The sequence below is a fragment of the Suhomyces tanzawaensis genome (assembly GCF_001661415.1).
Source record: "Suhomyces tanzawaensis NRRL Y-17324 unplaced genomic scaffold CANTAscaffold_2, whole genome shotgun sequence".
NCBI classification, from domain to species: Eukaryota; Fungi; Ascomycota; class Pichiomycetes; order Serinales; family Debaryomycetaceae; genus Suhomyces; species Suhomyces tanzawaensis.
The window spans coordinates 1,636,537-1,662,439 of record NW_017963637.1 but is presented as its reverse complement, the minus strand read 5'-3'; the positions used below and the strand labels follow the sequence as shown (position 1 = coordinate 1,662,439).

Genomic DNA, 25,903 nt, shown 5'->3' with positions numbered 1-25,903 from the left:
AGCCTACAATTGGTTTATTACAAAATGTTGTGCATTTTATGAAGAATAACTATAAACTAAGCGACAACAACAGTTGGACATAACATGAATAAATAATGAATAGCGTTAACTACTCCGTTCATTTACCTTTTTGACCGTTATGAATTACTATGGATATTGGAAAAAAGTAAACGACAATGAGATATTACAATTGGATCGTTTAGTTCTTCTTTTCAGCAGCAACGGCAGCCATCTTGTTCAAAGCGGAACCGTACTTGAACCATTCAATTTGTTCAGCGTTGTAGGTGTGAGACAATTGAGCATCCCAAGCAGCGTCACCGTTCTTTGGGTGGACTCTCAAGGTAACGTTCTTACCTGGAGCCAATTCAGTCAAACCGAGCAAGTCAACAGTGTCTTCTGGTTGGATCTTGTCGTAGTCAGCAACGTCAACGAAGTTCAATGGCAACAAACCTTGCTTCTTCAAGTTGGTTTCGTGAATACGAGCGAAAGACTTGGTAATGATGGCGAAACCACCCAAGAATCTTGGTTCCAAGGCAGCGTGTTCTCTGGAAGAACCTTCACCGAAGTTTTCGTCACCGATAACAACCCACTTCTTACCAGCATCTCTGTAGTCAGCAGCAGTGTCTGGGACACCCTTGTATTCACTAGTGTAAAGGTTCTTAACGTTGTTAGCTTCACCGTTTTCAGCGTTGGTGGCACCAATCATATAGTTGTTGGAAATGTTTTCCAAGTGACCACGGTATTTCAACCATGGACCAGCCATAGAAATATGATCAGTGGTGGTCTTACCAACAGCCTTAATCAAGATTGGCATGTTGGTAGCATCCTTACCATCCCATGGCTTGAATGGAGTCAACTTTTGCAATCTGTCGGAAGATGGGTTAATTTGAACGGAAACAGTAGATCTGTCCTTTGGTGGGGCTTGGTAAGTGTTTTCACCAGCATCGTAACCGTTTGGTGGCAAACCAACACCTTGTGGTTCCTTCAACTTGAATTCCTTACCGTCAGCACCCACCAAGGTGTCGGTGATTGGGTTGAAACCTAAGTCACCAGAAATGGCGTAAGCGGTGGTCATTTCTGGGGAAGCAACGAAAGCGTGGGTGGCTGGGTTACCATCGTTTCTGGCAGTGAAGTTTCTGTTGAAAGAGGAAACAATGGTGTTCTTGTCACCCTTCTTGATGTCTTGTCTGTCCCATTGACCGATACATGGACCACAGGCGTTAGCCATGACAACACCACCGAAGTCTTCGAAGGTCTTCAATTGACCATCTCTGGCAATGGTGGCTCTGACTTGTTCGGAACCTGGGGAGACGGTGTAGATGGACTTAGCCTTCAAACCGTGGGCACCAGCGTCCTTGATGATAGAAGCAGCTCTGGTCATGTCTTCGTAAGAAGAGTTGGTACAAGAACCAATCAAACCAACCTTGACCTCCATTGGCCAGTTGTTGGCAAGAGCGGTTTCCTTCATCTTGGAGATTGGGGTAGCCAAATCTGGGGTGAATGGACCGTTGACGTGTGGTTCCAAGGTGTTCAAGTCAATTTCAATGACTTCATCGTACTCACAACCTTCATCAGCAGACAAGTATTCCTTCTTGTAGATGTTGGCGAACTCGGCGATTTCAGATCTACCAGTGGCGTTCAAGTAGTCAACCATGGATGGGTTGAATGGGAAAACGGAGGTGGTAGCACCAATTTCGGCACCCATATTACAGATGGTACCCATACCAGTACAGGAGAAGGTCTCAACACCGGAACCGAAGTATTCGACGATGGAACCGGTACCACCCTTGACGGTGGTGATACCAGCCAACTTCAAGATAATATCCTTTGGAGAAGTCCAACCAGACATCTTACCGGTCAACTTAACACCAATGATCTTTGGAGCCTTCAATTCCCAAGCCAAGTCAGCCATGACATCGACAGCGTCAGCACCACCGACACCAATAGCCAATTGACCCAAACCACCGGCGTTTGGAGTGTGGGAGTCAGTACCAATCAAAAGAGCACCTGGGAAAGCGTAGTTTTCCAAGATGATTTGATGGATAATACCCGAACCTGGCTTCCAGAAACCTAAGTTGTACTTGGCACAGGCAGAAGACAAGAAGTCGAAGACTTCCTTGTTAAGGTCGATGGCTCTGGCCAAATCCTTAACACCACCAACTTGAGCTTGGATCAAGTGGTCACAGTGGACGGTGGATGGGGTAGCGACTTGTGGCAAGTTGGCAGACATGAATTGTAAGATGGCCATTTGAGCGGTGGCATCTTGACAAGCGACACGGTCTGGTCTCAACTTCAAGTAGGAGACACCTCTTTGGATGTCTTGACCGTGAGGGTCGTCCAAGTGTCCGTACAACAACTTTTCAGCGTAGGTCAAAGGACGGTTCAATCTTTCCTTGACGATCTTGACGTTTTCCAATTGCTTCTTGTATTGGATGAAGGAGTGGGTTTCCAACAAGTTTTGGTTAACTTGGGAATCCTTGGTCAAGCCGGAGGTGGCTAAACCACGGATCGAGCGTGGAGCTCTCAAGGCAGTTCTGGCAGATAACATTTTGTCAGTGGAGAGGAAAGAGAAAATTCCCTAACGAGGATGGAGCGGTGTTTTTATAACAGGGGATCATTGTCGGTGGGGGTAGCCAATGACAAGCCAGAAATTTATAATACAAACTTCCGAGGGTGAGGGGGAGGGAAGAATTTCACCAATTCTTGCGGGAAAAAGAAGGAAAGAGCGTGGTCACCAACACATGGCACTGTCTACACTGTCTGCTAAGTGAAGCTGCCTCAGCTGGCCGCTGGCACCCCCAGCCAGTCCATCCGTGCCCACCCAGGCTAGCTCGGAAAGCAAAATTTTCAGGTGATATCCTGCATGCAGCGAAATCTGGAGAAAACACGGTGCAACTCCGAACATTTTCCGTCCAATTACTCGCGCCATGATTGGGTTATAAACTTCGGATCCGGCGTGCGGTGAACCCCGACTTCTCATTTTCTCATAACATCACACATCCTCGGCCGGCAATACAACCCTGGCAACCGGGGCCCTGGCCATGGACGTGGCTGGGGCCACGAAGCATGACTTGGAGAGGGCCATTCTTCGGATCCGATCGTCGTAGCCCCAACATGGGCATGCAAGAAGAGGCCACGTGATGCATTTGCCGTATTATTGGTGTAATAAAGCCAGATAAGCCGGTGGGGATGGTGCGTGGCATGGACCCCACGGAGCCGACCGCGCGACTGGACCTCGGAATTTCGTTCTTCCTGATCCAGGTGCTAGTCACGTGACTTCCGAGTGTCTGGCATGTGTTCGTAAAGTACGGCAGTGAACCTTTGGGCCGGGGACAGGGCTCTTTCTGGATCACGTGCCTCGGTGTATGGCCCAATTCCAGCGTAAGCACCTTTCTTGTCATAGCTACTGGCCAAGACTGGTCTGAAAAAGCTCAAAAGTTGTGTGCCTGCTCACTTTCGAATTTGGCATCCTTTGAATTATTTTGATGAAACTAAAGCAAGTGGTATCTGTACGCAATATTGGAACTTTTCAGCAAAAACAATTAAAAATGCTGATCTTCGAATGACTGGTCTTGTTCAGATATCCAGGCTTATGAAATCACCCGATTTGGATAAATACTATAAAAATTAAATTTAGTGAATCACCTCGCCAAGATGACATTCGGTCCCAAATTTGCACCCAATTCACCTCGTACTCGTAAAACCAGCGCTCAAGCCGCTCTGACTAGGGTGGTGAGAGGAAAGGCTGTCATATAGCTTGAGCTTTCGGATGTAGCCGCTACCAGTCCACACTCTCAACAAAGGTTAAGTATATCATATTGGAGCCGTACAAAACCTTAATCAGAATGATGGGTTACATTCCCAAAAGTAACTTTGAGTTCCCTGCCTAAATATTCGTCCGTCTGTTCAGTGTTCGCATAATTGTTCCATTACCGGCGTTATTCTGTGCTGAACTCTCACTACCAATGGCTTGCTTCTTCGATGCGTTCCACTATGCTATCTCTACAAAACAAATTTGAGCCTTCAGTGGTTCTGCCAATATCCCTGTGGCGGGCTCGTCTGTTGGTGCCACACTGCTGTGGCACTTTCGAAGCCTAAGCCTAAGTGGTTGAGCCAAATTCGCATTATTCAGATAAGACTCGGTGATTACGTACATTGCTTTTGAGAAAATCTCCATTTGCCATTTGCCATTTGCACCAATAGCCTCCACTGATTTGCCATTATATAAAGCTCTGTTTCCAGGCCAATTCAATTGCAATTCTATCATCTTGTGGGGCGTTTTCCATGTCACCGAAATATCCCACCATCATATGTGGTTATAAGAGTGTAGCATCTCCGTTAGTGCCAAACGAGAATGCGTTCAATCCATGCTTCATTACTTTACTAGTGGCAGCGCTTGCCATAGCGTACATCGCTGGAGGAATACTATCCTTGCGAAGGATCCTCACATCTCCTAGATATGGAAACTACTTACCTAAGAGCACGGGTCTCTTGCACTACGTGAGACTATCGTTTGTGATCTTGCACTCAATCACTTTGATATATCTTACCTCCTACCTCAGCATCCACGAGAGATTTGCAGACACCAAGCTCTTTGCTTTCAACCTCTTGTTCATCAACTCGTGGGCTCTGATTGTGCCGTTGCACCTCCTTGAAGTCTGTCACAGTCCTGTCCCTTCGGACTTATTAATTTCTTTCTGGCCGTTGATTACCCTTGTCGAGGCCGTTTTGGTGTACCAAGATACCTACACGAACTGGGTGATTTTCAAGCTGAGAGATAATCCAAGTGCTGTTTTCGTTTCCGAAGTTTTACTTATAGTACTTTCGTTAGCCATATTTGTTTTGGAATATGGATACTGGACCCCATCACACGAGTTGATCTTCAAGTATGTATCCGAGGATAAAAAGAATGAGTTGGAAACACCAAATGTCATCGATAGGTTGACATTCACGTGGATGAATGCCATGATCATGCGAAGCTACGAGACTCAGACCATTGACCAAGTGGATCTCCCAAACTCCCCCGCCAAGCTCAGCACAGAGGTAGCAGCAAAGAGACTAATGAAATTCTGGGACACTACCGAAACCTCAAAGAGCTTATCCTCATCGAACAAGGACAATGCTTCTCTACTTGTACTGTTAATCAAGGCGTTTGGCCTCTTAATCCTATACTCGTTTGTTTTCGAATTCGGCAGTAAGGTTTTAACCTTCGTACAGCCTCAACTATTAAGGATATTCATTCAACATTTTGACGAGGAGCACCCCGTTATATTGAAAGGTTTTCTTATTTCGATGTCAATGTTCTTGTTGACCATGTTGCAAACATTTGTGTACAATCAATATGTCCTTATCAATTTAGAGGTGGGATTGAATGTTCGTTCATCTATTACTGCCCTCATTTACAAGAAAAGTTTGAGACTTTCATCAGCTGCAAGGCAAAAGGCATCTTCTGGAGACATTATCAATTTTATGTCAGTGGACGTTAACAGAATCCAAACGGTTGTAATGGATCTCTCAGTGTTAGTGTTGGCTCCATTTGACTTGATACTTTGTATTGTCTCCTTGTGGCCATTATTGGGGAAGTCCACGTTGGCTGGTATTTGCGTTATGAGTTTGTTAATTCCTGTTAACAGCTATCTAGTAAAATACGTCAGGAAGTTGGGCAAAGTTCAAATGAAGCTTAAGGATGCTAGAACCAATATTGTCAATGAAATTATGGTGAATATTAAGAGCATTAAGTTATTGAATTGGGAAAATGCCATGTTAAGAAAACTCTCTGATGCCAGAAATAACAAGGAACTTAAAAATATGAAGAGAATTAGATTGCTTAATCAAGTTGCAGGCTTCGTTTGGATTTTAATTCCATTCTTAGTGTCCTTTACCACTTTTACAACTTTCTCTTTGATCGAATCTATTCCATTGACTTCAGATATCGTTTTCCCCGCATTAGCATTGTTAAACTTATTATCTTCTCCATTATTGGCTTTGCCACAATTCATCAACAGTTTAGTTGAGGCATCAGTCTCTATTACAAGAATACGGGATTTCCTTTTAATGGAAGAGATTGACGATAAGGTAGTCAAATATTTACCCAGAGCAGAGAATATTGGAGATGTTACCGTCAAGGTTGAAAATGTTGATTTCTTATGGTCTGAATACAATCCAGATTCTTCTGATAATCAGTATGCGTTAAGAGGTGTTAATTTCGAGGCTAGAAAGGGAGAAATTTCCTGCTTAGTTGGAAAGGTAGGAAGTGGTAAATCAGCGATGTTATATGGACTCTTAGGACAGTTAATTATTCAGGCTTCTGCTAGTGAGAAACATGATACGAATATCAACTCATCCGATACTGATGTTTTTGTTCTGAATTCAGACAACAAACTTGGTACAGGTAAAAGTGGATTGACAAGTCCAGAGCCCGAGTTGAAGTTGCCAATAATCAACTTGCACGGACTGATAGCTTATTGTGCCCAGCAACCTTGGATTATGAACGCTTCAGTCAGAGAGAATGTGTTGTTCGGTCATAGGTATGATGAGGATTTCTACAATAAAACGATCGAAGCATGTCAATTGGTTCCTGATATCAATATTTTACCAGATGGTGATAATACACAGGTTGGGGAGAAGGGAGTTTCTTTGTCCGGTGGACAGAAGGCCAGACTTGCATTAGCAAGAGCAGTGTATTCAAGATCAGATATATACTTGCTTGATGATATATTGTCTGCAGTGGACTCCCATGTTGGAAAAAATATCATCAATCAAGTGTTGAGCTCTACTGGCTTATTAGCTTCAAAAACTATTATCCTCTGCACCAACTCAATTTCAGATTTGAAGTATGCCGGAAAGATCACTTTCATCCAAAAAGGAAAGGTTGTTGAAGAAAGTAAGTATGAAGACATTAATTTAGAAGCACATCCAGAACTTTTCAACTTGTTGAAGGAATTTGAGAGAAGTGACTCCAGACTGGGTAAGGATGACATAGAGGGTTCCACGGTTTTGCCGGAGCCAGAGCAAACAACAGTCATAGAACAAGAGAGCGAGGTGTTATCTGATGTCAATGGGGCTTCACCTTCAGCAGACAGAAAAAGTTTGAGGAGGGCCAGTGTTGAAACTTTCAAGTGGGAGCCATTACAACGATTATTACCTAATTTAAGAAGTGGGCCATCTAATGAGATTTCTGCCAAAGGAAAAGTTAAATGGTCGATCTATTTGGAGTATGCTAGGGCTTGTTCAATTCCTGGAATTATTGGTTATTTCTTTCTTTTATGTGTGGCAGCTCTATTATCGGTAGGTGGTAATTATTGGCTTAAGCACTGGACGGAAGAGAATTCTAAGGCTAGAGATAATAATGAAGTCTGGAAATTCATCACAGTTTATGCATTTTTTGGATTTGGTTCTAGTATAATGTCAATTGTTAAAGGAATGGTGTTGATGCTCAAGTTGGCAATCAATGCTTCTATAAAGGTTCACAATGATATGGCCAATAGGATCATCAGAGCACCAATGTCCTTTTTTGAAAGGACTCCCGTGGGTAGAATCATGAATAGATTCACCAATGACATTGTGAAGATCGATTCTGCATTACCATACACAATTTCAAGTTTCACTAGTCAAAGTGTCAACACAATATTGACCTTCATTATTATTGGAATTGCCATGCCATTATACATCATTATTATTACAATCTTATCGGTTCTTTACATCTATTACGAAATCTTTTATGTGGCCATTTCTCGAGAACTCAAAAGGTTAGTCTCAATCTCCAAGTCCCCAATTTATGCTCACCTAGGTGAAAGTTTGAATGGTCTTGATACTATTAGGGCTTTTAGGCAATCTGATAGATTTGATTTTATCAACAATTCGAACACAGATTTCAATTTGAAATCTGTCTATATGCTTAGATCGATCAATCGTTGGTTGTTCTTCAGGCTTCAAGTTATCGGGTCAATCGGTATTTGGACCGCTTCTACGTTGGCAATTTATACCCTTTCGACTGCTTCACCGCTTACCTCCTCCATGGCAGGATTTATTATGACGTACGCTTTGCAGGTAACATCTTCATTGAAAGTCATTGTCAGATTGTCTGCCGAAGTGGAGACGAGTATTGTCGCAGTTGAAAGATGCTTAGAGTATTCCAAGTTGCCAGTAGAAGAGGATGAAGAAACTCTTGAGAAGATGAGCAAACCCCCATTGACTTGGCCCATGGAAGGTGGTATTCAATTTAAAGATTACTCGACGAGGTATAGGGAAAACTTAGATCTAATTTTGAAAGGTGTCTCCTTCAATATTAAACCTGGTGAGAAGATCGGGGTTGTCGGGAGAACAGGAGCAGGTAAGAGTTCCTTGGCTCTTGCAATTTTCAGAATCATTGAAGCCGTAGATGGAAATATCTCCATCGATGGGCTCAACACAAGTGCAATGCCTTTGAGTGATCTCAGGCTGAACCTCTCAATTATCCCCCAAGATTCTCAGCTTATTGAGGGAACAATAAGACAGAATTTAGATCCATTTGATTACTATACTGACGAAGAGATTTGGAAAGCGCTAGAATTAGCGCATCTTAAGGACCACATCTTGAGTTTGGACTTTGAGGAGGAGGATGTGAAGGATGGAGAAGTGGCCAAAAGCAACGATGATGATGAGAAATCTAAACTTCAGTGTTTAGTCAAGGAATCCGGGTCGAATTTCTCACTGGGACAAAGGCAATTGATGTCATTGGCAAGAGTTTTATTGAGAATGAAGAATTCCAGAATCCTTGTTTTGGATGAAGCAACGGCAGCAGTGGATGTTCAAACAGACAAGATTATTCAAGAAACAATCAGATCCGAGCTTAAGGATAAGACGATTATTACAATTGCTCACAGGTTAGAGACAGTTATGGATAGTGATAAGATTGTGACATTGGACCACGGAGAGTTGAAAGAATTCGATACACCAGAAAATTTATTGAAAGACGAGAAAGGGATTTTCTACAGCTTATGCAGTCAAGGAGGCTACATCTAGCATTTATAGTTCAATTAAAAAAATGAAACGGAAACAGAAGTCAGTAAGAATGGATTTCTAGTGGGCCACTCGTAATTCCCTGGAATCTTCTTGATCCCGCCACACTGCTACGGTGGTGTTCTGGAAATCATCATAGCCTTGTACAGCGTTTCAGATCCCGTTTATCTCCTCTCGTTGAAGTACCACTTGGGTGAATTTTTCAGTCTATACCCCTCAGGCTGGCGCAAGTCTCTAAATCAGTTACCATCGCGCACATCACACTTTAGGAAAGTCTACTCCGAAGCTATCCGCTCTCCTTTAAATGAGTCGTGCGGAGGCAAGGATTGGGAAAGTACTGTCCGTAAGAACGATTCGAACGATCATCACTACCAACCTCAATCCACCACCGAGACACAAGATGGCCGCCTCTGCACAACATGCTTCAAAGTTTGCCCGTTTCATGAACTCTGAAACCGGTCCAAGAACCGTTCATTTCTGGGCCCCAGTTTTCAAGTGGGCTTTGGTTATTGCTGGTATCAATGATATTCAGAGACCAGTGGACAAGATCAGTGGTACCCAACAGGTCGCTTTGTTTGCTACTGGTACCATCTGGACCAGATGGGCTGGTTTCGTTATCCGTCCAAGAAACTTCTTGTTGGCCAGTGTGAATTTCTTCTTGGGTGGTGTTGCTGGTTACCAAATCTACCGTATCGCCGACTACAGATTGAAGGCTGGTGACACTCCATACCAAGCTTTCCAATACATTGCTGGTGGTAAGACCGGTGATGATGCTGCTCAGGTACCAAAGGTGAGAACCGAGCCTGTTTCAGAAGTATAAGTCAATCTGGTATAAAGCGTCAGAGTCCATAATTCATATAAACGAAGACTTTCAACGATACTGCAATGTTGGTTGGATTTCGAATTGACTTTGATCCTTGACTTACCCCAAATTTATAATGGTTACGTATTTGGGTGACCATCATTATGCTCATGACTACATCTTTATTAGTGAATTATATATTCTATCCATCAATCAACATTTCTTCGTCAGACTCAACATCTTGAACCGCTGGCCTTGCTGTTGGCGCGTCCTTAGCATTGTTATTTGAAATACTATCCACCTCTTCCTCCAGTACTTCGTTTTCTTCTTCTTCTTCCTCTTCGATTTCTTGCTCAAAGCTCTCATTTTCTTCATCGCTTTCTTCAAGATTGAGATCTTCGTATTCATTTGCTTTAATCTTTTCGACCTCATCTATGACACCTGCTAACTTGTTCAGTAAGAAGTCATTCAATTCCCGATCTCTTGCGCTCCACTTGTTATTGTTGGCAACTATTTGATTTTTAATGAGAACTAGAATTTCATATTTGATTCTCCTTTCCAACCTCAAACGGTACTCTATATTGATCAATTTGTTAACCTCTTTAAATTCTGGAAACGGAAGATTAGATTGAGGATCCAACGAATATATTTGATCGATTTCGATCACCGATTGATAGTCACCAGTTTCATCTTTTGGAATCCTGTCCAATATGTTTCCCCCGTATTCTTGCAAAGTCTGTCTTGAGAATCTGAATGCTGGAAGTTCAGCCGATCTTTTTAGAGTTTCGAGTTCTGTTGTTAACTGTTCCACATGACCATTGACTCTTGACATTTGTCCTGTAATCTTGTTGTATGTATCGATTTCTGTTCGTACAAAGTTTTCCGATTGTATGGACTCCCATTCACGAAGAGATTTCTGAAACCTGTCTATCTTGAACGAGTCTAGAATGAACAGTCTTTTCAATGCTTGTACTCCTGTAGATTCGATTGCATCTCCGTTTATCACCTTTTGATTGAAGTCTACCATACTATAGGCTGATCCAATGGTATCCATGGTCTCTTGAGCAATAGCTTCGAACTCCATTATCTTTGCTTCGAGTTCTGGGCTTATCATGTCGATGTCTCCAGATGTTCCATTCTCAGCAAGACTAGTCATGTTCTATCGGCTATTATATTGGATTCCAAATATAAAAAGAAACGGTCCGATCTTCTATTACTAGCACTTCACCCGACGTGCCTTCTTATTCGAGTAGAACTTATCTTTATGTGATAGACCGGTTCCCTAGTTGTTGTCTCATCATCGTACTGAACTCTGGTGGGTGAGAATTAGGCACGTGACAAGATTCACATCAACAAGTTTGTTGCAAAGGACCCAAACACGGCTAGTTACATAAAAAACAGGATGGGAGAGACCAGAAATGAGAAACTACGGGGGGATTTATTTTATGCTAGTACTTTGCTCTCAGAATTACACCTTTTCCAGGCAGCCAAATGGTGTGCAGAAGCATTGAATGGCCTCCAAGAACCCGATTCACCAATAGACATCCCAATTGATGTTCCCACGCAGAGCCCTCAGGAGCTAGCAGATCGCCCAAGGGTTTTGCTTGCAAAGACCTATATGAATTGCAAAGAATTTGACCGAGCGGCTCATGTTTTGAAGGGCTGTCAAAGTGGAAACGCGTTGTTCTTAAGACTTTACTCGATCTTGATTCTGGTTGATAAGAAGGCAACAGAAGAGACAGATGGATCCATCAACATAGGAACATTCAATGAGATCATTGAGCCGGACGGAGAAACCAATGATAAGGAAGTGGTCAGTGGTCTAAATACAAGATTGTCAAAAATATTACAAGAAATTGATGCGTTCCATACTTCTGGTCAAGAGAATGCATTTTTAAGCTATTTAAGTGGAGTTATTTACAACAAGAAGAAGAAGTACACCTTGGCGCAAAATTGCCTATTCAGTTCGCTAAAATTGTTCCCATATAATTGGTCATGCTGGCAAGAATTGATAGCATCCCTCAATCTGCTTGATGATGCTCTTGAGTTTATGAATAAAATTAAGTCATCGAAAAGTTCACTTTCTGGAAACGTCATGTTTCAATTTTTTGAGGTTGTAATACTTCAGGAATTTTATCAACTGCTGATACCCTTGTCTGATAGTCTTGGATCGCTTATCTCCATATTTCCAAAGTTTAATTTCTTGAAAGTTCAGCAGTTTTTAATTGCATACCACAATCTTGACTATTTTCAAGCCGAAAGCATCTTTGATAAGATACTTGTGGACGATCCACTCAGATTGGATGACTTAGATACATATTCAAACATGTTGTATGTCATGGAGAAGAGGTCCAAACTTTCATTTTTAGCACAGTTTGCTTCAACCATAGACAAGTTCAGGCCAGAAACTTGCTGTATTATTGCAAACTACCACTCAATGAAATGTGAACACGGTAAAGCTATCATGTACTACAAAAGGGCTCTCACATTGAACAAGAATTGTTTAAGTGCTTGGACCTTAATGGGACATGAATTCGTTGAATTGAAAAATTCACATGCTGCCATTGAATCTTATAGAAGGGCAGTTGACACTAACCCAAAAGACTTCCGAGCTTGGTATGGTTTGGGACAAGCATATGAGGTTTTGGATATGCACTTGTATGCTCTCTATTACTACCAACGTGCAACCAATTTGCAACCTTTGGATAAAAGAATGTGGCAGGCAATTGGAAATTGCTATGAAAAGATCGATAAGTTTGAAGAAGCAATTAAATCTTTCGAGAAAGCGTTGACTATTGATAGTTATAACAATGAAGACAATGATGGCGTATTCAGCACGGAACCACACATTTGTTATCGTTTAGCAACGATCTCGGAGAAGTTAGGAAGGACAGGGGATACATATAAGTATATGAAGCTCTGTTCCGACCAGGAGTACGAGTGGGGTATAAGTGATGCTACTTCGAAGGCAAGGCTCTGGTTAGCTAGAAATGCTTTGGATAATAATAGATTTGAGGAGGCTTATGAACTCGCTAAAGATTTGAACCATAATAATGCACACGATATCGAGGAAGCACGATCTATCGCCAGGGATGCTAGGAATAGAATGTCGAAGTAGAGGTCCAATTACATCTACTCTGTTCGTTATAGATGTGTATGATAATTAGTTTGTATATATTAGTACTATTATTAGTGTCTATAGAACAATTCTTTAACGACATATTATGAGTTAGACTAACGGAATAGATGATTGTATTTCAGTAAAAAAAATGAATCATAAAGCATAAGCTCGATTTAATTTCGAATGTTTTCAATAATAAATAAACCTGCACGATCATTGGGCAAGGGTCTCATTTAATCTAATCAAATCAGCCTCAGATTGTAATGATGAGCAAACAGAGTTAACTACCTCATTCAATGCGTTGGCTAATCTGGCAAAATCTTCCATGGAAACACCAATGTTCACATTTATCAACAAATGTGGGTTCGAAACAGGTAAATTTTCGTGTTCCAAAAGTATTTTAGATCTGGTAATTAAAATATTTGATCTGGCCAAAACCTCATCGATAATGCTTTGTAAGATGTATGATTCAAGATTATGGTATTGGTCGAAAGGGTTGACCTTCTTTGCCATCTTACCAGTATTCAAAAAGTGCGTGTTACCGTATTGAAGAGGGAAATTCAACTTTGACCGAAAGCTTGGATTCAAGCTTAAATGAATGGTTGGTGAACTCGAATCTGAGATAATGGAGATGTAAGCACTATTAGCAAATACCTTGGTCAATTTCTCGTATAAGAATTGAGTCTTGGCCTTTAATTGACTGATCACTTCTGAATTTCCTTCTGAGTTAAGAATACTAATTTCTTTGATAGCCTGAGAAGCAACTCTGGCAGAATATGGTGGTAAGGAAGCACTGAAAACGTAAGCAAGGGATTGAATTCTTTGATGGTGGACCATTGGATTCACACCAACACAGAAACCTCCAGATGCCGCGAAAGATGTGGCCATAGAACCAATGGTAATAGAAATTTCAGTTCTTGGAATATTGTAATGTTCCACAATACCTTTTCCGGTCTTGCCTAAGATTCCAATGGATAAAGATTCATCCAAAAACAAACGGTACTTGAACTTATTCTTCAATTCAACAATTTTAGGCAAGTTAGCGATATCTCCAGTGTTAGAAAACAAACCTTCCGTGATGATGAATCTTCTCTTGATAGGCTTTTGCTTATCCAAATCAGGCTTGAGTTCTTTCAAAACCTTTTCAAGATCCTCCATATCGTTGTGAATGTACCATTCAATATCACAACGACTAACAATCAACGCTTTCTGGATAGCCAAGTTCACACCACTGTCAACTACACACAAGTCACCTCTTTTCAAGAAAGCAGGAATCACAGAACCGGCGGTAACAAAATCTTGACCGTACAAAATAGCCTTTTCACCATCTAAGTATCTGGCAATGTCTTCTTCCAATCTAACGTGTACATCTTGTGTACCATAAAAGTTTGGAGGTCCACAAGCACCAACACCAGTGGTGGAGATGGTAGCTTTTGCTGCGTTCTTGATGTTCTCGTTGTGGTTCAAATTCAAAAAGTCCAATGTGGCCAAGTTAGTGACCTTACCATTGTGGCCCTCCAAGTTGACATAAGCACCGTTGTGTCCCACAATTTCTGGGACAGACTTTAGTTGCCATTTTTCTAATGGTTGAATGGCCTCAACCAAAGGTTCCGGTTCCCATTCCTTACATAATTCGTCAATCTCCTTGGGAGAGAATCTCACGATGTCCGCTTTATTTTCCTTCTTCTTGGAGGAAAGAAAGTAGTGACAAGCGAAGATGAACAATGCTAACTCGAACAACGATCTGATGGGATCATTCTTATATGAAGACTTGATGTATCTCAAGATGATTTGTCCACCTGGAATCTTTTCCAAGTGGTTCAAGTACCGTACGAAGGTGTCTGCCAAAGAGGCTGTGACCAAGTCCCAGACGGGTGGGACGGGTCCACCGTTTCTGAAAGCAGCTTGCGATGACATTTGAAACTGATAGCTGTGGGTGAACTTTTCAGACGTAAACTGTGGATGGTGTCCGATGTGGTGCTTTGGACTGAACGGTAGGATGCCTGTGGTTAAGGAAAGTAGTCGGTACTTGGTGAGGTGCTCGATCTAGGTTGTCCTGCTTCGACTGAGTACGATTAGTCGTGTGATATAAATAGCACAATCCAGCTCCACAACGAGGTATAGTGAATCGTTAACTAGTCAATCAAGGGATCTGTATATGTATATATATACTGAGTATGAAGTTGCCCTGAAGTGTAGTTCACGAAAAACAAAGATTATTTAAAGTTGAACAACGAATTTGCCATTTAACAGTTATTTTTTCTACGCGTCGTCGAAGCCTCGTTTTAGCGGAGGCAGCTACTACGAGGTCCAAGTGCAACTTGAAGACGGACGTAAAGCCTGACTAGTCATGCCTATCGGGATTGTGCCGGCAATACGTCTACTTCCCACATCCGAAATTGGCTCGGCTATTGTCGCAATAGGGGTATGTTTTCAGGGCCTGTGTCAGGGTATTTTTTTTGGATGCGACAGTTGTCGTTTTCCCCTTGTTCGGAAGCGCGACATGCTGGTGTAGAAGACATTTCAAGACAATGTTGGAGTGGAGTGGTTTGGTGGTGTTTCACCTGTCCCACAGGAGAGGCATCAGAGATCTGGCCTCTTTACAGGCTTCTAGGCACTGAGCCTGGAAACAGCGCCGCAACGAAATTACGAAGTTCTAATTATAGGCGTGCCATAAGTAGCACCTCGGTGCGGTGGATTGCACACTCCGGTACTGATCGGACATAAAAATGAACACTCGGAAGATAGAGCTACTGGCCAAACCTGGTCATTTAGAGGAAGTAAATTTCATAACAAGCTTCCGGGGGTGAACCTGGCCTACATTTTTGTATTATCTCATTTTAGATTACTAAACCAAGAATGCAGGTCATCTCTGCACGCGTTGTAGAAAGATACTTGTAGGAGGATTCTTATGTACAATTATGGTATAAACACCTTGGAGACCCCCTGGACGTCTCTACGACAGCATACACATCCCTCAATACCCTTCGCAGCCAACCTCAACCGGCAAGGTTCACAGATAGCGAAACATTTGCAGGGCCAAGTAATGATTTCTCTCATGTTAACCTGACATATAACACAGTCGAGCCTCATCAGCAGTTCGGAATCATTGTCGGGTTTTGGAGCCGAGTGGCGAGTAGAAGCGATTACTTCCAAGAGTTTGTGGGTCTCGTCCATATCTGTTTGATGCGATTGTCTGACACTTACTAGCTCAGCGAACTTGGATCTAGTCAACATCCCCTTGGAGTAATCATGCTTCATGTGGCTTCTCAATACATCTGTGTCTGTAGTAATCATGTCAGTCAAATCATCTGCAGTTATCAATTCGCTGAAAGCTCCTACTTCCGACAGCCCGATGGTGGTAGGAATTCTTTCAGATGTTCTGACAATCTCAGTGACACTCTCAGATTCGGAATAATCCGAATCCAAATCACTTTCCATGCCAAGATAGTTTTCGGAGTTGTCTATTTCCGAGATGGCCATGCCATTTAAAAGGTTGAGATAATTGTCTGCAATGCTTTCTTCTGAGAATTCATCAATTTCGACAAGCTTCTGTTTGTCCAAATCTATTTGTGCCTTTGTTCTTCTGACCATATGCTTCCTCAAAAACTCAGGAACTCTAGATTTCCTAGCTTCAAACTCTGCTTCGGTTTCATCATCATTCACGATAACCTCTTCCACCTGTGCTCTTAAGATGAACTTTCTAATGAAATTAGGAAAACCTTTAATCAAGACTGATTTCGTGACACCGTAAAGAAGTTGGACTAGGCTGAGGATGATTGCACTCAACTGACGATTTCTCTTTTTGAAAACACTGACAGACTCTTTTATTCCGCTTTCATCCACCTCACTACCACTTACTAAACTCTTAGATGGTTGTGATATCATATTACTGTATCCCTTTGCCGTATCTTTGTCCAGATTAAATTGGTTCGATTGTTCTGATATTTGTAAGGCTTCACGGGCTTCTTTATAATTACCACGCTCGAGCCAGGTTCTATCATCCACTGCAACAAGACTAAGCTCGGTAATGTAGCTCGATGCTCCTGCCAGTGTGATAGCTACCATACCAAAATCAAGCAACACGGTGTAGAAATCATCCTGCAAGCGGTCTTGAAAGATATTGGTGTCTTCTTCATCAGTTTCTTTGAAAAAGCTGGCAAGATTCAACTCTTGAATTCTAAAACCATGAGCAACGATGGCGATCACGAAAATCAATGCACTCACACATATAACGAAAACCACTAAAACCTGTGGCATGAGAATTATGTTCAACATGGCTGGAAACCCAAATATCTTTGCTTTAAAGATAGAGCAGATATAATAGGATAAGAAACTAACTCCAAGAATTGTCAGTGGTATGAGTCTGTGCTTATTATCATCAATAAGGCCCCCGATATGAATATTCAAATGCGTGAGGACCAGAAACAAAGCGAGGACCAATACCTGTTCATTTGGTCTCCTGTAGTATTTGCTTCTTCCAAATAAAGCAGCACCCGCTGAGCTGAATTCTTGAAACACTAACGAGTGCTCAAAAATAGTGATTCCACTTTCAGTATATGGTCTCTTTCCTTGTACTACCGAGACAAAAGTCTCAGTGAACAGCAGCAAGCAGAAGCTCAAAAATATCGGCCAGTACATATCAGTCGTAGGACCCACCATAACTTGGCCACTAGGGGATTTCATGTAGTTCGTTGAACTGAAGTATTCTGCGTCATATGCAAACAAGCTGTCTGGTAACAACTTGTATAGAAATGGGACCGATGGTCCACTGATTCCCACATGGCCGTGCAAGTTCAAAGCAGTCAATATATTGTAGCCATTGTACAACAAGATAGCAATGACACCAATCCGGAAACTGATTATGCTCAATCGCTTCATAGCTTCGGCCAGCTCAGGAGAATTCATCAAGCCTCTGTTTCTGTTCATAGCAAGTTGCTGGTTTCTGGAGGAGTTTGATGATGCCATGACCAAGGTACGATTCAAAATAACGGACATCGCCATACACGTAACACCGTATAGTGAGCAGCAATAAGTGAATATGCCACCGAGTCTATCGATCGAATAAGAACTACTTTCTGATTCCTCCCAAATGGCCTCCGTTAGAGCAGTTAACAATCGTAGAGGAAACCATGCATCTTCTGCATAGGTGCCTTGCATCGTGGCATTCCATGCGTTGGTGGCATTTGTAGTGTTAGCCATCTTATTCCAATACAATGATCTGTGTGTCCCAACAGAATTCCCCACGATTTTGAGAACTACTGACTCGTGCTCCTGACTTTTTCCTGAGACTCACAGTCACCAACTCCGGAGCCTTTTAATTAAACTCCAGGACAACAGGAACTAACTACAGTGTCTCAATGATAGAGGGTTTGAGCTACAAGGATATCAGACACATGCAAGGACGAAATACTAAGGACCAAGTCGTGTGACTGAAACTTAGGAGATTGCCAGAATTTTCTAAAAGGAATAACGAAACAAACACGATGGCAATGTGCCCTTCGCTAGTAGCATACTCGAACGATAATGTGGTGCCATACCCAACCAAAGTTGTATTGTAGTATATTCAAGGTATGGGATGGATCTACTCCATCGAATGTCGTACGCGACATTGCTTGATATCTGAAAAACCGCTGATGAGATGTACCGCATAATATACAGCAGCTAAATAGATACAGAGTAAGGGATCCACAATGGGACGCCAGTTACCACCACCTCCACCTCCTCCCGGATTGTCGAGGCCCCAAACAAATGGAAGACGTACAGCCCCCCCTCCTCCACCGCCTCCATCATTATCTCGATCCTCTGCACTTCCACTCCAACCACCACCACCGCCTCCCCCTCCTCCTCCCGCAAGCTCTTCATCCTTAAATGAGAATTCATCTAGCAAATCAATTTCATCTGAAATATTGGATTCCAGGAAACGAAAATGGCTCCAATTGCAAAAGAATCGTTTCAACACGATAAAGTCGAAGAAGAAAGGTATGGTTATTCCAGTGAAACCAGATATGCCGCCGGAACATTTGAGAAAAATCATAATAGACCATGGTGATCTTTCCTCCAAAAACATTGCATCGGATAAAAGGTCACATCTAGGTTCATTGAAGTACATGCCCCATGCCATATTGAAACTTTTAGAAAACATGCCCCAGCCATGGGAGCAAACAAAAGAAGTCAAAGTATTGTATCATGTTAGTGGTGCTATAACATTTGTCAATGAAATACCGAGAGTTATTGAACCTATATATACCGCCCAATGGGCAACTGCATGGATTCTGATGAGAAGAGAGAAAAGGGACAGAAAGCACTTTAAAAGAATGATCTTTCCTCCTTTCGATGATGAAGAGCCACCCCTTGATTGGCTTGAAAATTTGGAGGATGTTGAGCCTTTAGATGCAATCCAATTAGAATTAGACAATTCCAAAGATTCTGCTATTCAAGAATGGCTCTATGATGAAAAACCTCTCATTGATGACGAAGTCTTAGTCAATGGAGAATCATACAGAACCTGGACTTTGGATATTTTGCAGATGGCCAGCTTGTATAAATATGCCAAGTCAATCTTGCCAAACGAGAACACTGGAAATGTGCCACATTTGTTCGATAAGAATTCATTTTTCACGGCAAAGAGCTTGAATGTTGCTCTTCCTGGAGGTCCAAAGTTTGAACCACTTTTCAAAGATAAAATTAATAACCCTGAGTTAGAAGATTTTACCGAATTCAATTCAATCGATAGAATTATAATAAGGTCGCCTATAAGAACAGAATACTCGGTTGCATTTCCTTTTCTTTACAACTCATTTGTCAAGCTGGTATCTGCAAGCTGGTACCACGACCCAATAAATAATTTTGTTGACAGCTTCAGCTCAGAAATCGCGGCTTTTCATTTCAAATCCGAATACAATCCCATTTCACCCCACAAGCATCCTATAAAAATGGACGATGAAAATGAGGATCTTGTATTAGGTATTAAGCCATTCATGTCTGAAGATAAAGATGAGTATCTGGATGATTCAGTGGCAGACTTTTCCTTGGAGCCAGCAGGAACTAGGGAGGCTTTGTCATTGTGGTGGGCACCTTATCCTTTTAATAGAAGAAGTGGAAAAATGATCCGGGCCCAAGATACAGCATTTATAAAGAAATGGTACAAACAACGTCCTCCAAAGGATAGTCCCATTAAAGTTCGGATATCATATCAAAAACTCCTCAAAGGCTACGTTTTAAATGAACTCCATAATCCTCCTGGTCATTCGAAAGCATCTAAAAATCACAAAAGAGTGAAATTATTACAAACCCTAAAGTCCACCAAATATTTTCAACAAACTACTATCGATTGGGTAGAAGCAGGACTACAAGTTTGTCGTCAAGGTTTCAATATGTTGAATTTGTTAATTCATCGGAAAGGGTTGACTTATTTGCACTTGGATTACAACTTCAATCTCAAACCCACAAAGACACTCACAACCAAAGAGCGTAAAAAGTCAAGGTTTGGTAATGCCTTTCATTTAACGAGAGAAATCTTGAGAGTTATCAAGATTTTGGTAGACTCACATGTCCAGTTCAGATTGGGCAATGTTGATGCTTTTCAACTAGCAGATGGAATTTATTACATCTTGAACCATCTTGGGCAATTAACTGGAATTTACCGGTACAAGTATAAAGTCATGCACCAAATCAGGGCATGTAAAGACTTAAAACATGTGGTATATGCACGGTTCAATAAGGTTATTGGAAAGGGTCCCGGATGTGGATTTTGGCAACCTGCTTGGAGAGTGTGGTTGTTTTTCATGAGAGGTATTGTTCCCCTACTTGAAAGATGGCTCAGCAACTTACTTGCAAGACAATTCGAAGGAAGAAGAAGTAATGACGTTGCTAAAACCATCACTAAGCAAAGAGTTGATTCCTATTATGACTTGGAGCTTAGGGCACAAGTCATTCATGACATTCTTGATATGATTCCTGATGGTTTAAAACAAAATAAGTCAAAAATCATTTTACAGCATTTGAGTGAAGCATGGAGATGCTGGAAGGCCAATATTCAATGGCATGTTCCTGGTTTACCTGAGCCAGTAGAAAAGATCATAAAGAGGTATATTCAAGCAAAAGCTGACGGGTGGATTTCAGTTGCACATTACAACAGAGATAGAATAATGAAAGGAACTACAGTTGAGAAGACTGTTGCCAAGAAGAACTTGGGTAGGTTAACAAGATTGTGGATTAAGAACGAACAAGAGAGGCAGCTTAATTTTGTGAAAGATGGTCCAAATGTCTCTCCTAACGAAGCAATCACGATATTCCAAACCATGGTTAATTGGCTTGAAAGCAGACAATTTAGCCCTATCCCCTTTCCACCGTTATCTTACAAACATGATACTAAATTGCTAGTATTAGCGTTGGAAAGTTTGAAAGAGAGCTATAATGCTAATGTTCGTTTGAATTCTTCTCAAAGAGAGGAGTTAGCATTGATTGAACAAGCATATGATAATCCTAATGAGTGTCTTTCGCGAATCAAGAAGTTCTTATTGACTCAGCGAATTTTCAAAGAAGTGGGATTAGAAATGATGGACTATTATGATCATTTAGTACCTACATTTAGCATTGATCCATTGGAAAAAATTACAGATGCTTATCTTGATCAATACTTGTGGTATGAAGCTGACAAGAGAAAACTATTTCCAAATTGGATCAAACCCAGTGACGATGAAATTCCTCCATTATTGGTCTATAAGTGGTGCCAAGGAATTAATAACTTATCAGACGTTTGGAACACTACAAATGGAGAATGCAATGTGATGATCGAAACTACCTTTGAAAAGTTGACTGAGAAAATCGATTTCACCCTTTTGAATAGATTGTTGAGACTTGTAATAGACCCCAATATTGCCGATTATATTACATCCAAGAATAATGTTAATTTGACATATAAAGATATGAATCATGTTAATCAGTTTGGTCTTATCAGAGGATTGCAATTTGCTTCATTTATCTACCAATACTATGGATTAGTTGTTGATTTATTACTCTTGGGTTTGGATAGGGCAAGTGAACTAGCAGGTCCACCTCATCAACCTAACACATTTCTTCAATTCAAAGACATACAGACAGAAACTTCTAATCCTATTCGGTTGTATTCACGTTATATGGATAGAATTCACATCTTCTTCAGATTCTCAAACGATGAAGCGAATTCGCTCATTCAAGACTATCTCAACGAAGATCCGGATCCAAATTATGAGAATGTTGTGGGTTACAATAATCATAGATGTTGGCCAAAGGATTCAAGAATGAGGTTGATGAGACATGATGTCAATCTTGGTAGGGCGGCATTCTGGGAGCTTTCGGGAAGATTGCCAAACGCAATTACTTCAATTGAATGGGAAAATACGTATGCGTCCGTGTATTCCAACGACAATCCTAACTTGTTATTCTCTATGTGTGGATTCGAAGTAAGAATCTTGCCGAAGTGCAGATCAAAGGAAGATTCATCCTCGCAGGAAGGAGTTTGGGATCTTATTGATCAAACTACTAAAGAGAGAACAGCCAAGGCATTCTTGAAGGTTTCTCAGGAGGAAATTGATAAATTCAATAATCGTATCAGACAGATTTTAATGTCTTCGGGTTCAACAACGTTCACCAAAGTTGCATCAAAGTGGAATACTGCTTTGATATCATTGTTTACTTATTTCAGGGAAGCAATAGTCGCAACTGAACCTTTGCTAGACTCATTAGTGAAATGCGAAACAAAAATTCAGAATAGGGTCAAGATGGGTTTAAACTCGAAAATGCCTACAAGATTCCCACCAGCAGTTTTCTATACACCCAAGGAATTGGGAGGTTTGGGAATGCTTAGTGCTTCGCATATACTTATCCCCGCCTCTGATTTGAGATGGTCGAAACAAACAGACACTGGTATTGCTCATTTCAGGGCAGGTATGAGCCATCAAGAAGAGAAGATGATTCCAACTATTTTTAGATACATCACTTCTTGGGAAAATGAGTTCTTGGATTCACAAAGAGTTTGGGCCGAATATGCCATAAAGAGACAACAAGCAGTGGAACAAAATAGAAGGTTGACATTTGAGGATATGGAAAATAATTGGGATAGAGGTTTGCCTAGAATAAGTACTTTATTCCAAAAGGATAGGCACACATTGGCATATGACAAGGGTCATAGAATTCGTAGAGAGTTCAAGAAGTTCAGTTTACCAAGATTCAATCCGTTCTGGTGGACTAGTAGTCATCATGATGGCAAGCTTTGGAATCTTAATGCATATAGAACAGATGTTATCCAAGCATTGGGTGGTATTGAAACCATTTTGGAGCATACATTATTCAAGGGAACAGGATTCGATTCCTGGGAAGGGTTGTTCTGGGAAAAGGCATCTGGATTTGAAGATTCCTTGAAATTCAAAAAGTTGACCAATGCTCAAAGATCTGGTTTGAGTCAAATCCCGAATAGAAGATTCACTTTGTGGTGGTCTCCAACAATAAACAGAGCAAATGTTTATGTTGGTTTTTTGGTTCAATTGGATTTGACTGGTATTTTTTTGCACGGTAAGATTCCTACATTAAAAATTTCGTTAATCCAAATCTTCAGAGCCCATTTATGGCAAAAAATCCATGAAAGTGTTGTTCAAGACATTTGTCAAGTTCTAGACAAAGAATTGGAAGTTCTTCAAATTGATAGTGTTGAGAAGCAAGCAATTCATCCAAGAAAATCGTACAAGATGAATTCTTCAACTGCAGATATTGTATTGACCAGCACTTACAAGTGGAAAGTATCACGTCCCTCTCTCTTATTTGATAAGAACGATACAATGGATATCAATACAAATAAGTTCTGGATTGATGTACAGCTCAGATATGGTGATTACGATTCCCATGACATTTCAAGGTATGCCAGATCAAAATTCCTTGATTACACCACGGACAACTCAAGTTCTTACCCTTCACCTACAGGAATAATTATTGCGATTGATTTGGCCTACAACATGTACGAGGTTTATGGTAACTGGTTCCCAGGCTTGAAGCCATTAGTGCAAAATGCTATGAAAGAAATTATGAAAGCAAATCCAGCTATTTACGTTTTGCGAGAAAGACTCAGAAAGGCTTTACAATTGTATCAATCGCAACCTCAAGAAGCATTATTAAATTCAAATAATTACGCTGAATTGTTCAACAGTGACAACCAATTGTTTATTGATGATACGAATGTGTACAGAGTAACTGTACATAAGACATTTGAGGGAAATATGACCACAAAACCAATCAATGGTGCGGTCTTCATGCTAAACCCCAAGTCTGGTCAGCTATTCTTGAAAATTATTCATACTTCTGTTTGGGCGGGCCAGAAGAGATTAGGTCAATTAGCAAAATGGAAGACAGCAGAAGAAGTGTCCGCATTAATTCGTTCATTACCAAGAGAAGAACAACCCAAACAGTTGATTGCTACTAGAAAGGGTATTCTAGACCCATTGGAAGTTCACATGCTTGACTTTCCGAATATTTCCATTAGGTCTTCTGAGTTACATCTCCCTTTTGCATCAGCATTGAAAGTGGAAAAGTTGGCAAATGTAGTATTGAAAGCAAATGAGCCTCAAATGGTTTTATTTAATATCTATGATGATTGGTTGAAAAGCATTTCTCCTTACACTGCTTTTTCAAGAATTATTTTACTATTAAGGGCGATGGGTATAAGTCAAGACCGTACAAACTTAATTCTTAATCCTGATTCAAGTATTGTTACACAAGATCATCATATCTGGCCCTCATTTTCAGACGAACAGTGGATTGATGTCGAATCTCAATTAAGAGATTTGATTTTGAGCGACTATGCTAAAAAATTCAATGTGAATATCCAGTCTTTAACTCAATCTGAAATAAGAGACTTGATATTGGGACAAGACATACGTGCTCCTTCTGCCAAACGTCAAGAAACTGCTTCCATCGAAAATAATGATGATGAGCAGACAGCAAACAAGGAGTTAACTGCATTGAAGACTACAACCACCAATGTTCATGGGGAAGAAATCGTGACCGTTACAAGTACCAACTATGAACAGCTGACATTTTCGTCCAAGAATGAGTGGAGGAATCGTGCTATTGCTTCTAGTAATTTGCATTTAAGAACAAAAAACATTTATGTGAATTCTAATGATGATAATGATGTTGAAAGCTCTTTGACTTATGTCATGCCCAAAAACTTGTTGAAAAAGTTTGTCCAAATTTCTGACCTCCGGATTCAAACTGGTGCTTACTTGTACGGGAAATCACCAGAAGATAATTCAGAAATCAAGGAAATCGTGTCAATTGTATTGGTTCCTCAACTTGGCGGTACAAACTTCGTCCAATTTCCAAAATCATTACCTGAATCAAGCGGTGCCCTAGAGGGCCTTGAGCTTTTGGGGATAATACACACCCAATCGCAAGACTCACAATACTTATACCCAACTGATATTACAGTTCAATCCAAGCTCTTGCAGGAATACAGGCCAAATTTCATAACTCTTACTGTTTCTTTTACCCCTGGTTCGGTTTCATTGGCAGCCTTCACACTCCGTGAAGATGGATTTAATTGGGGTTTGAGTAACGAAGATCTAATTTCAACTACACCAAAGGGATACAGCATGCTGTTCGCGACTAAGAACCAGTTGTTGTTGTCCGATAGAATTTCCGGAAACTTCTTGGTTCCAGATGACAATATTTGGAATTATTTCTTCATTGGCTCTGTTTGGAACGCCAATGATGAATACGATGTAAAACTTGATATTCCACTAAGCTTTTATCACGAATTACATCGCCCAATTCACTTTACTTCATTCAACGAGATTGAGCGAAATGAAGAAGAAGCTAATATGGAAGACGTTTTCAGTTGAAATAGTTCAGGTTCTAGCATATTCAAAGTAAATAGCTACACTAAATGAATTTTTATCCAAGTTCGTTACTTCACAATAATCTCAACCATTAAATATCCCACGAGA

General features: G+C 41.0%; 8 protein-coding genes across 8 annotated transcripts; 4 read left to right on the top strand and 4 right to left on the bottom strand.

The window, feature by feature from the left end:
- Positions 1-17: 17 nt before the first annotated feature.
- ACO1 (aconitate hydratase) lies at positions 18-2,900 on the bottom strand. The gene has a single exon (XM_020207421.1). It carries the CDS (start codon positions 2,546-2,548, stop codon positions 200-202), a length of 2,349 nt encoding a protein of 782 aa, XP_020066317.1. The 5' UTR covers positions 2,549-2,900; the 3' UTR covers positions 18-199.
- Positions 2,901-4,284: 1,384 nt separating this feature from the next.
- On the top strand, positions 4,285-9,003 carry CANTADRAFT_48168 (ATP-binding cassette bilirubin transporter; the record flags this gene model as incomplete). The annotated part of the gene is made up of 3 exons (XM_020209549.1): positions 4,285-6,313; positions 6,416-6,952; positions 7,028-9,003. The coding sequence occupies 3 exons, from the start codon at positions 4,285-4,287 to the stop codon at positions 9,001-9,003; spliced, it is 4,542 nt and encodes a 1,513-aa protein (XP_020066316.1).
- A 397-nt stretch (positions 9,004-9,400) lies between these two features.
- CANTADRAFT_29574 (mitochondrial pyruvate carrier) lies at positions 9,401-9,760 on the top strand (the record flags this gene model as incomplete). The annotated part of the gene is made up of 1 exon (XM_020208297.1): positions 9,401-9,760. A coding segment is annotated over one exon (360 nt), but the record flags the coding sequence as incomplete, so codon positions are not given.
- Positions 9,761-9,967: 207 nt separating this feature from the next.
- CANTADRAFT_25415 (uncharacterized protein) lies at positions 9,968-11,063 on the bottom strand. Its single transcript, XM_020207420.1, has one exon. It carries the CDS (start codon positions 10,956-10,958, stop codon positions 10,005-10,007), a length of 954 nt encoding a protein of 317 aa, XP_020066314.1. The 5' UTR covers positions 10,959-11,063; the 3' UTR covers positions 9,968-10,004.
- Positions 11,064-11,204: 141 nt separating this feature from the next.
- Positions 11,205-12,920, top strand: CDC23 (anaphase promoting complex subunit; the record flags this gene model as incomplete). The annotated part of the gene is made up of 1 exon (XM_020209368.1): positions 11,205-12,920. The coding sequence occupies one exon, from the start codon at positions 11,205-11,207 to the stop codon at positions 12,918-12,920; it is 1,716 nt and encodes a 571-aa protein (XP_020066313.1).
- Positions 12,921-12,967: 47 nt separating this feature from the next.
- Positions 12,968-15,137, bottom strand: CANTADRAFT_25414 (serine C-palmitoyltransferase). Its single transcript, XM_020207419.1, has one exon. The coding sequence runs from the start codon at positions 14,838-14,840 to the stop codon at positions 13,137-13,139; it is 1,704 nt and encodes a 567-aa protein (XP_020066312.1). The 5' UTR covers positions 14,841-15,137; the 3' UTR covers positions 12,968-13,136.
- Positions 15,138-15,842: 705 nt separating this feature from the next.
- On the bottom strand, positions 15,843-18,065 carry CANTADRAFT_34443 (putative ubiquitin-protein ligase; the record flags this gene model as incomplete). The annotated part of the gene is made up of 1 exon (XM_020208587.2): positions 15,843-18,065. A coding segment is annotated over one exon (2,223 nt), but the record flags the coding sequence as incomplete, so codon positions are not given.
- A 551-nt stretch (positions 18,066-18,616) lies between these two features.
- PRP8 (U4/U6-U5 snRNP complex subunit) lies at positions 18,617-25,798 on the top strand (the record flags this gene model as incomplete). Its single annotated transcript, XM_020206609.1, has 1 exon — positions 18,617-25,798. The coding sequence occupies one exon, from the start codon at positions 18,617-18,619 to the stop codon at positions 25,796-25,798; it is 7,182 nt and encodes a 2,393-aa protein (XP_020066310.1).
- Positions 25,799-25,903: the final 105 nt, after the last annotated feature.

What these genes read in the sequence shown, in the direction of transcription:
- ACO1 (XM_020207421.1), bottom strand. Translation starts at nt 2,548, where the DNA reads ATGTTATCTGCCAGAACTGCCTTGAGAGCTCCACGCTCGATCCGTGGT.
- CANTADRAFT_25415 (XM_020207420.1), bottom strand. Translation starts at nt 10,958, where the DNA reads ATGACTAGTCTTGCTGAGAATGGAACATCTGGAGACATCGACATGATA.
- CANTADRAFT_25414 (XM_020207419.1), bottom strand. Translation starts at nt 14,840, where the DNA reads ATGTCATCGCAAGCTGCTTTCAGAAACGGTGGACCCGTCCCACCCGTC.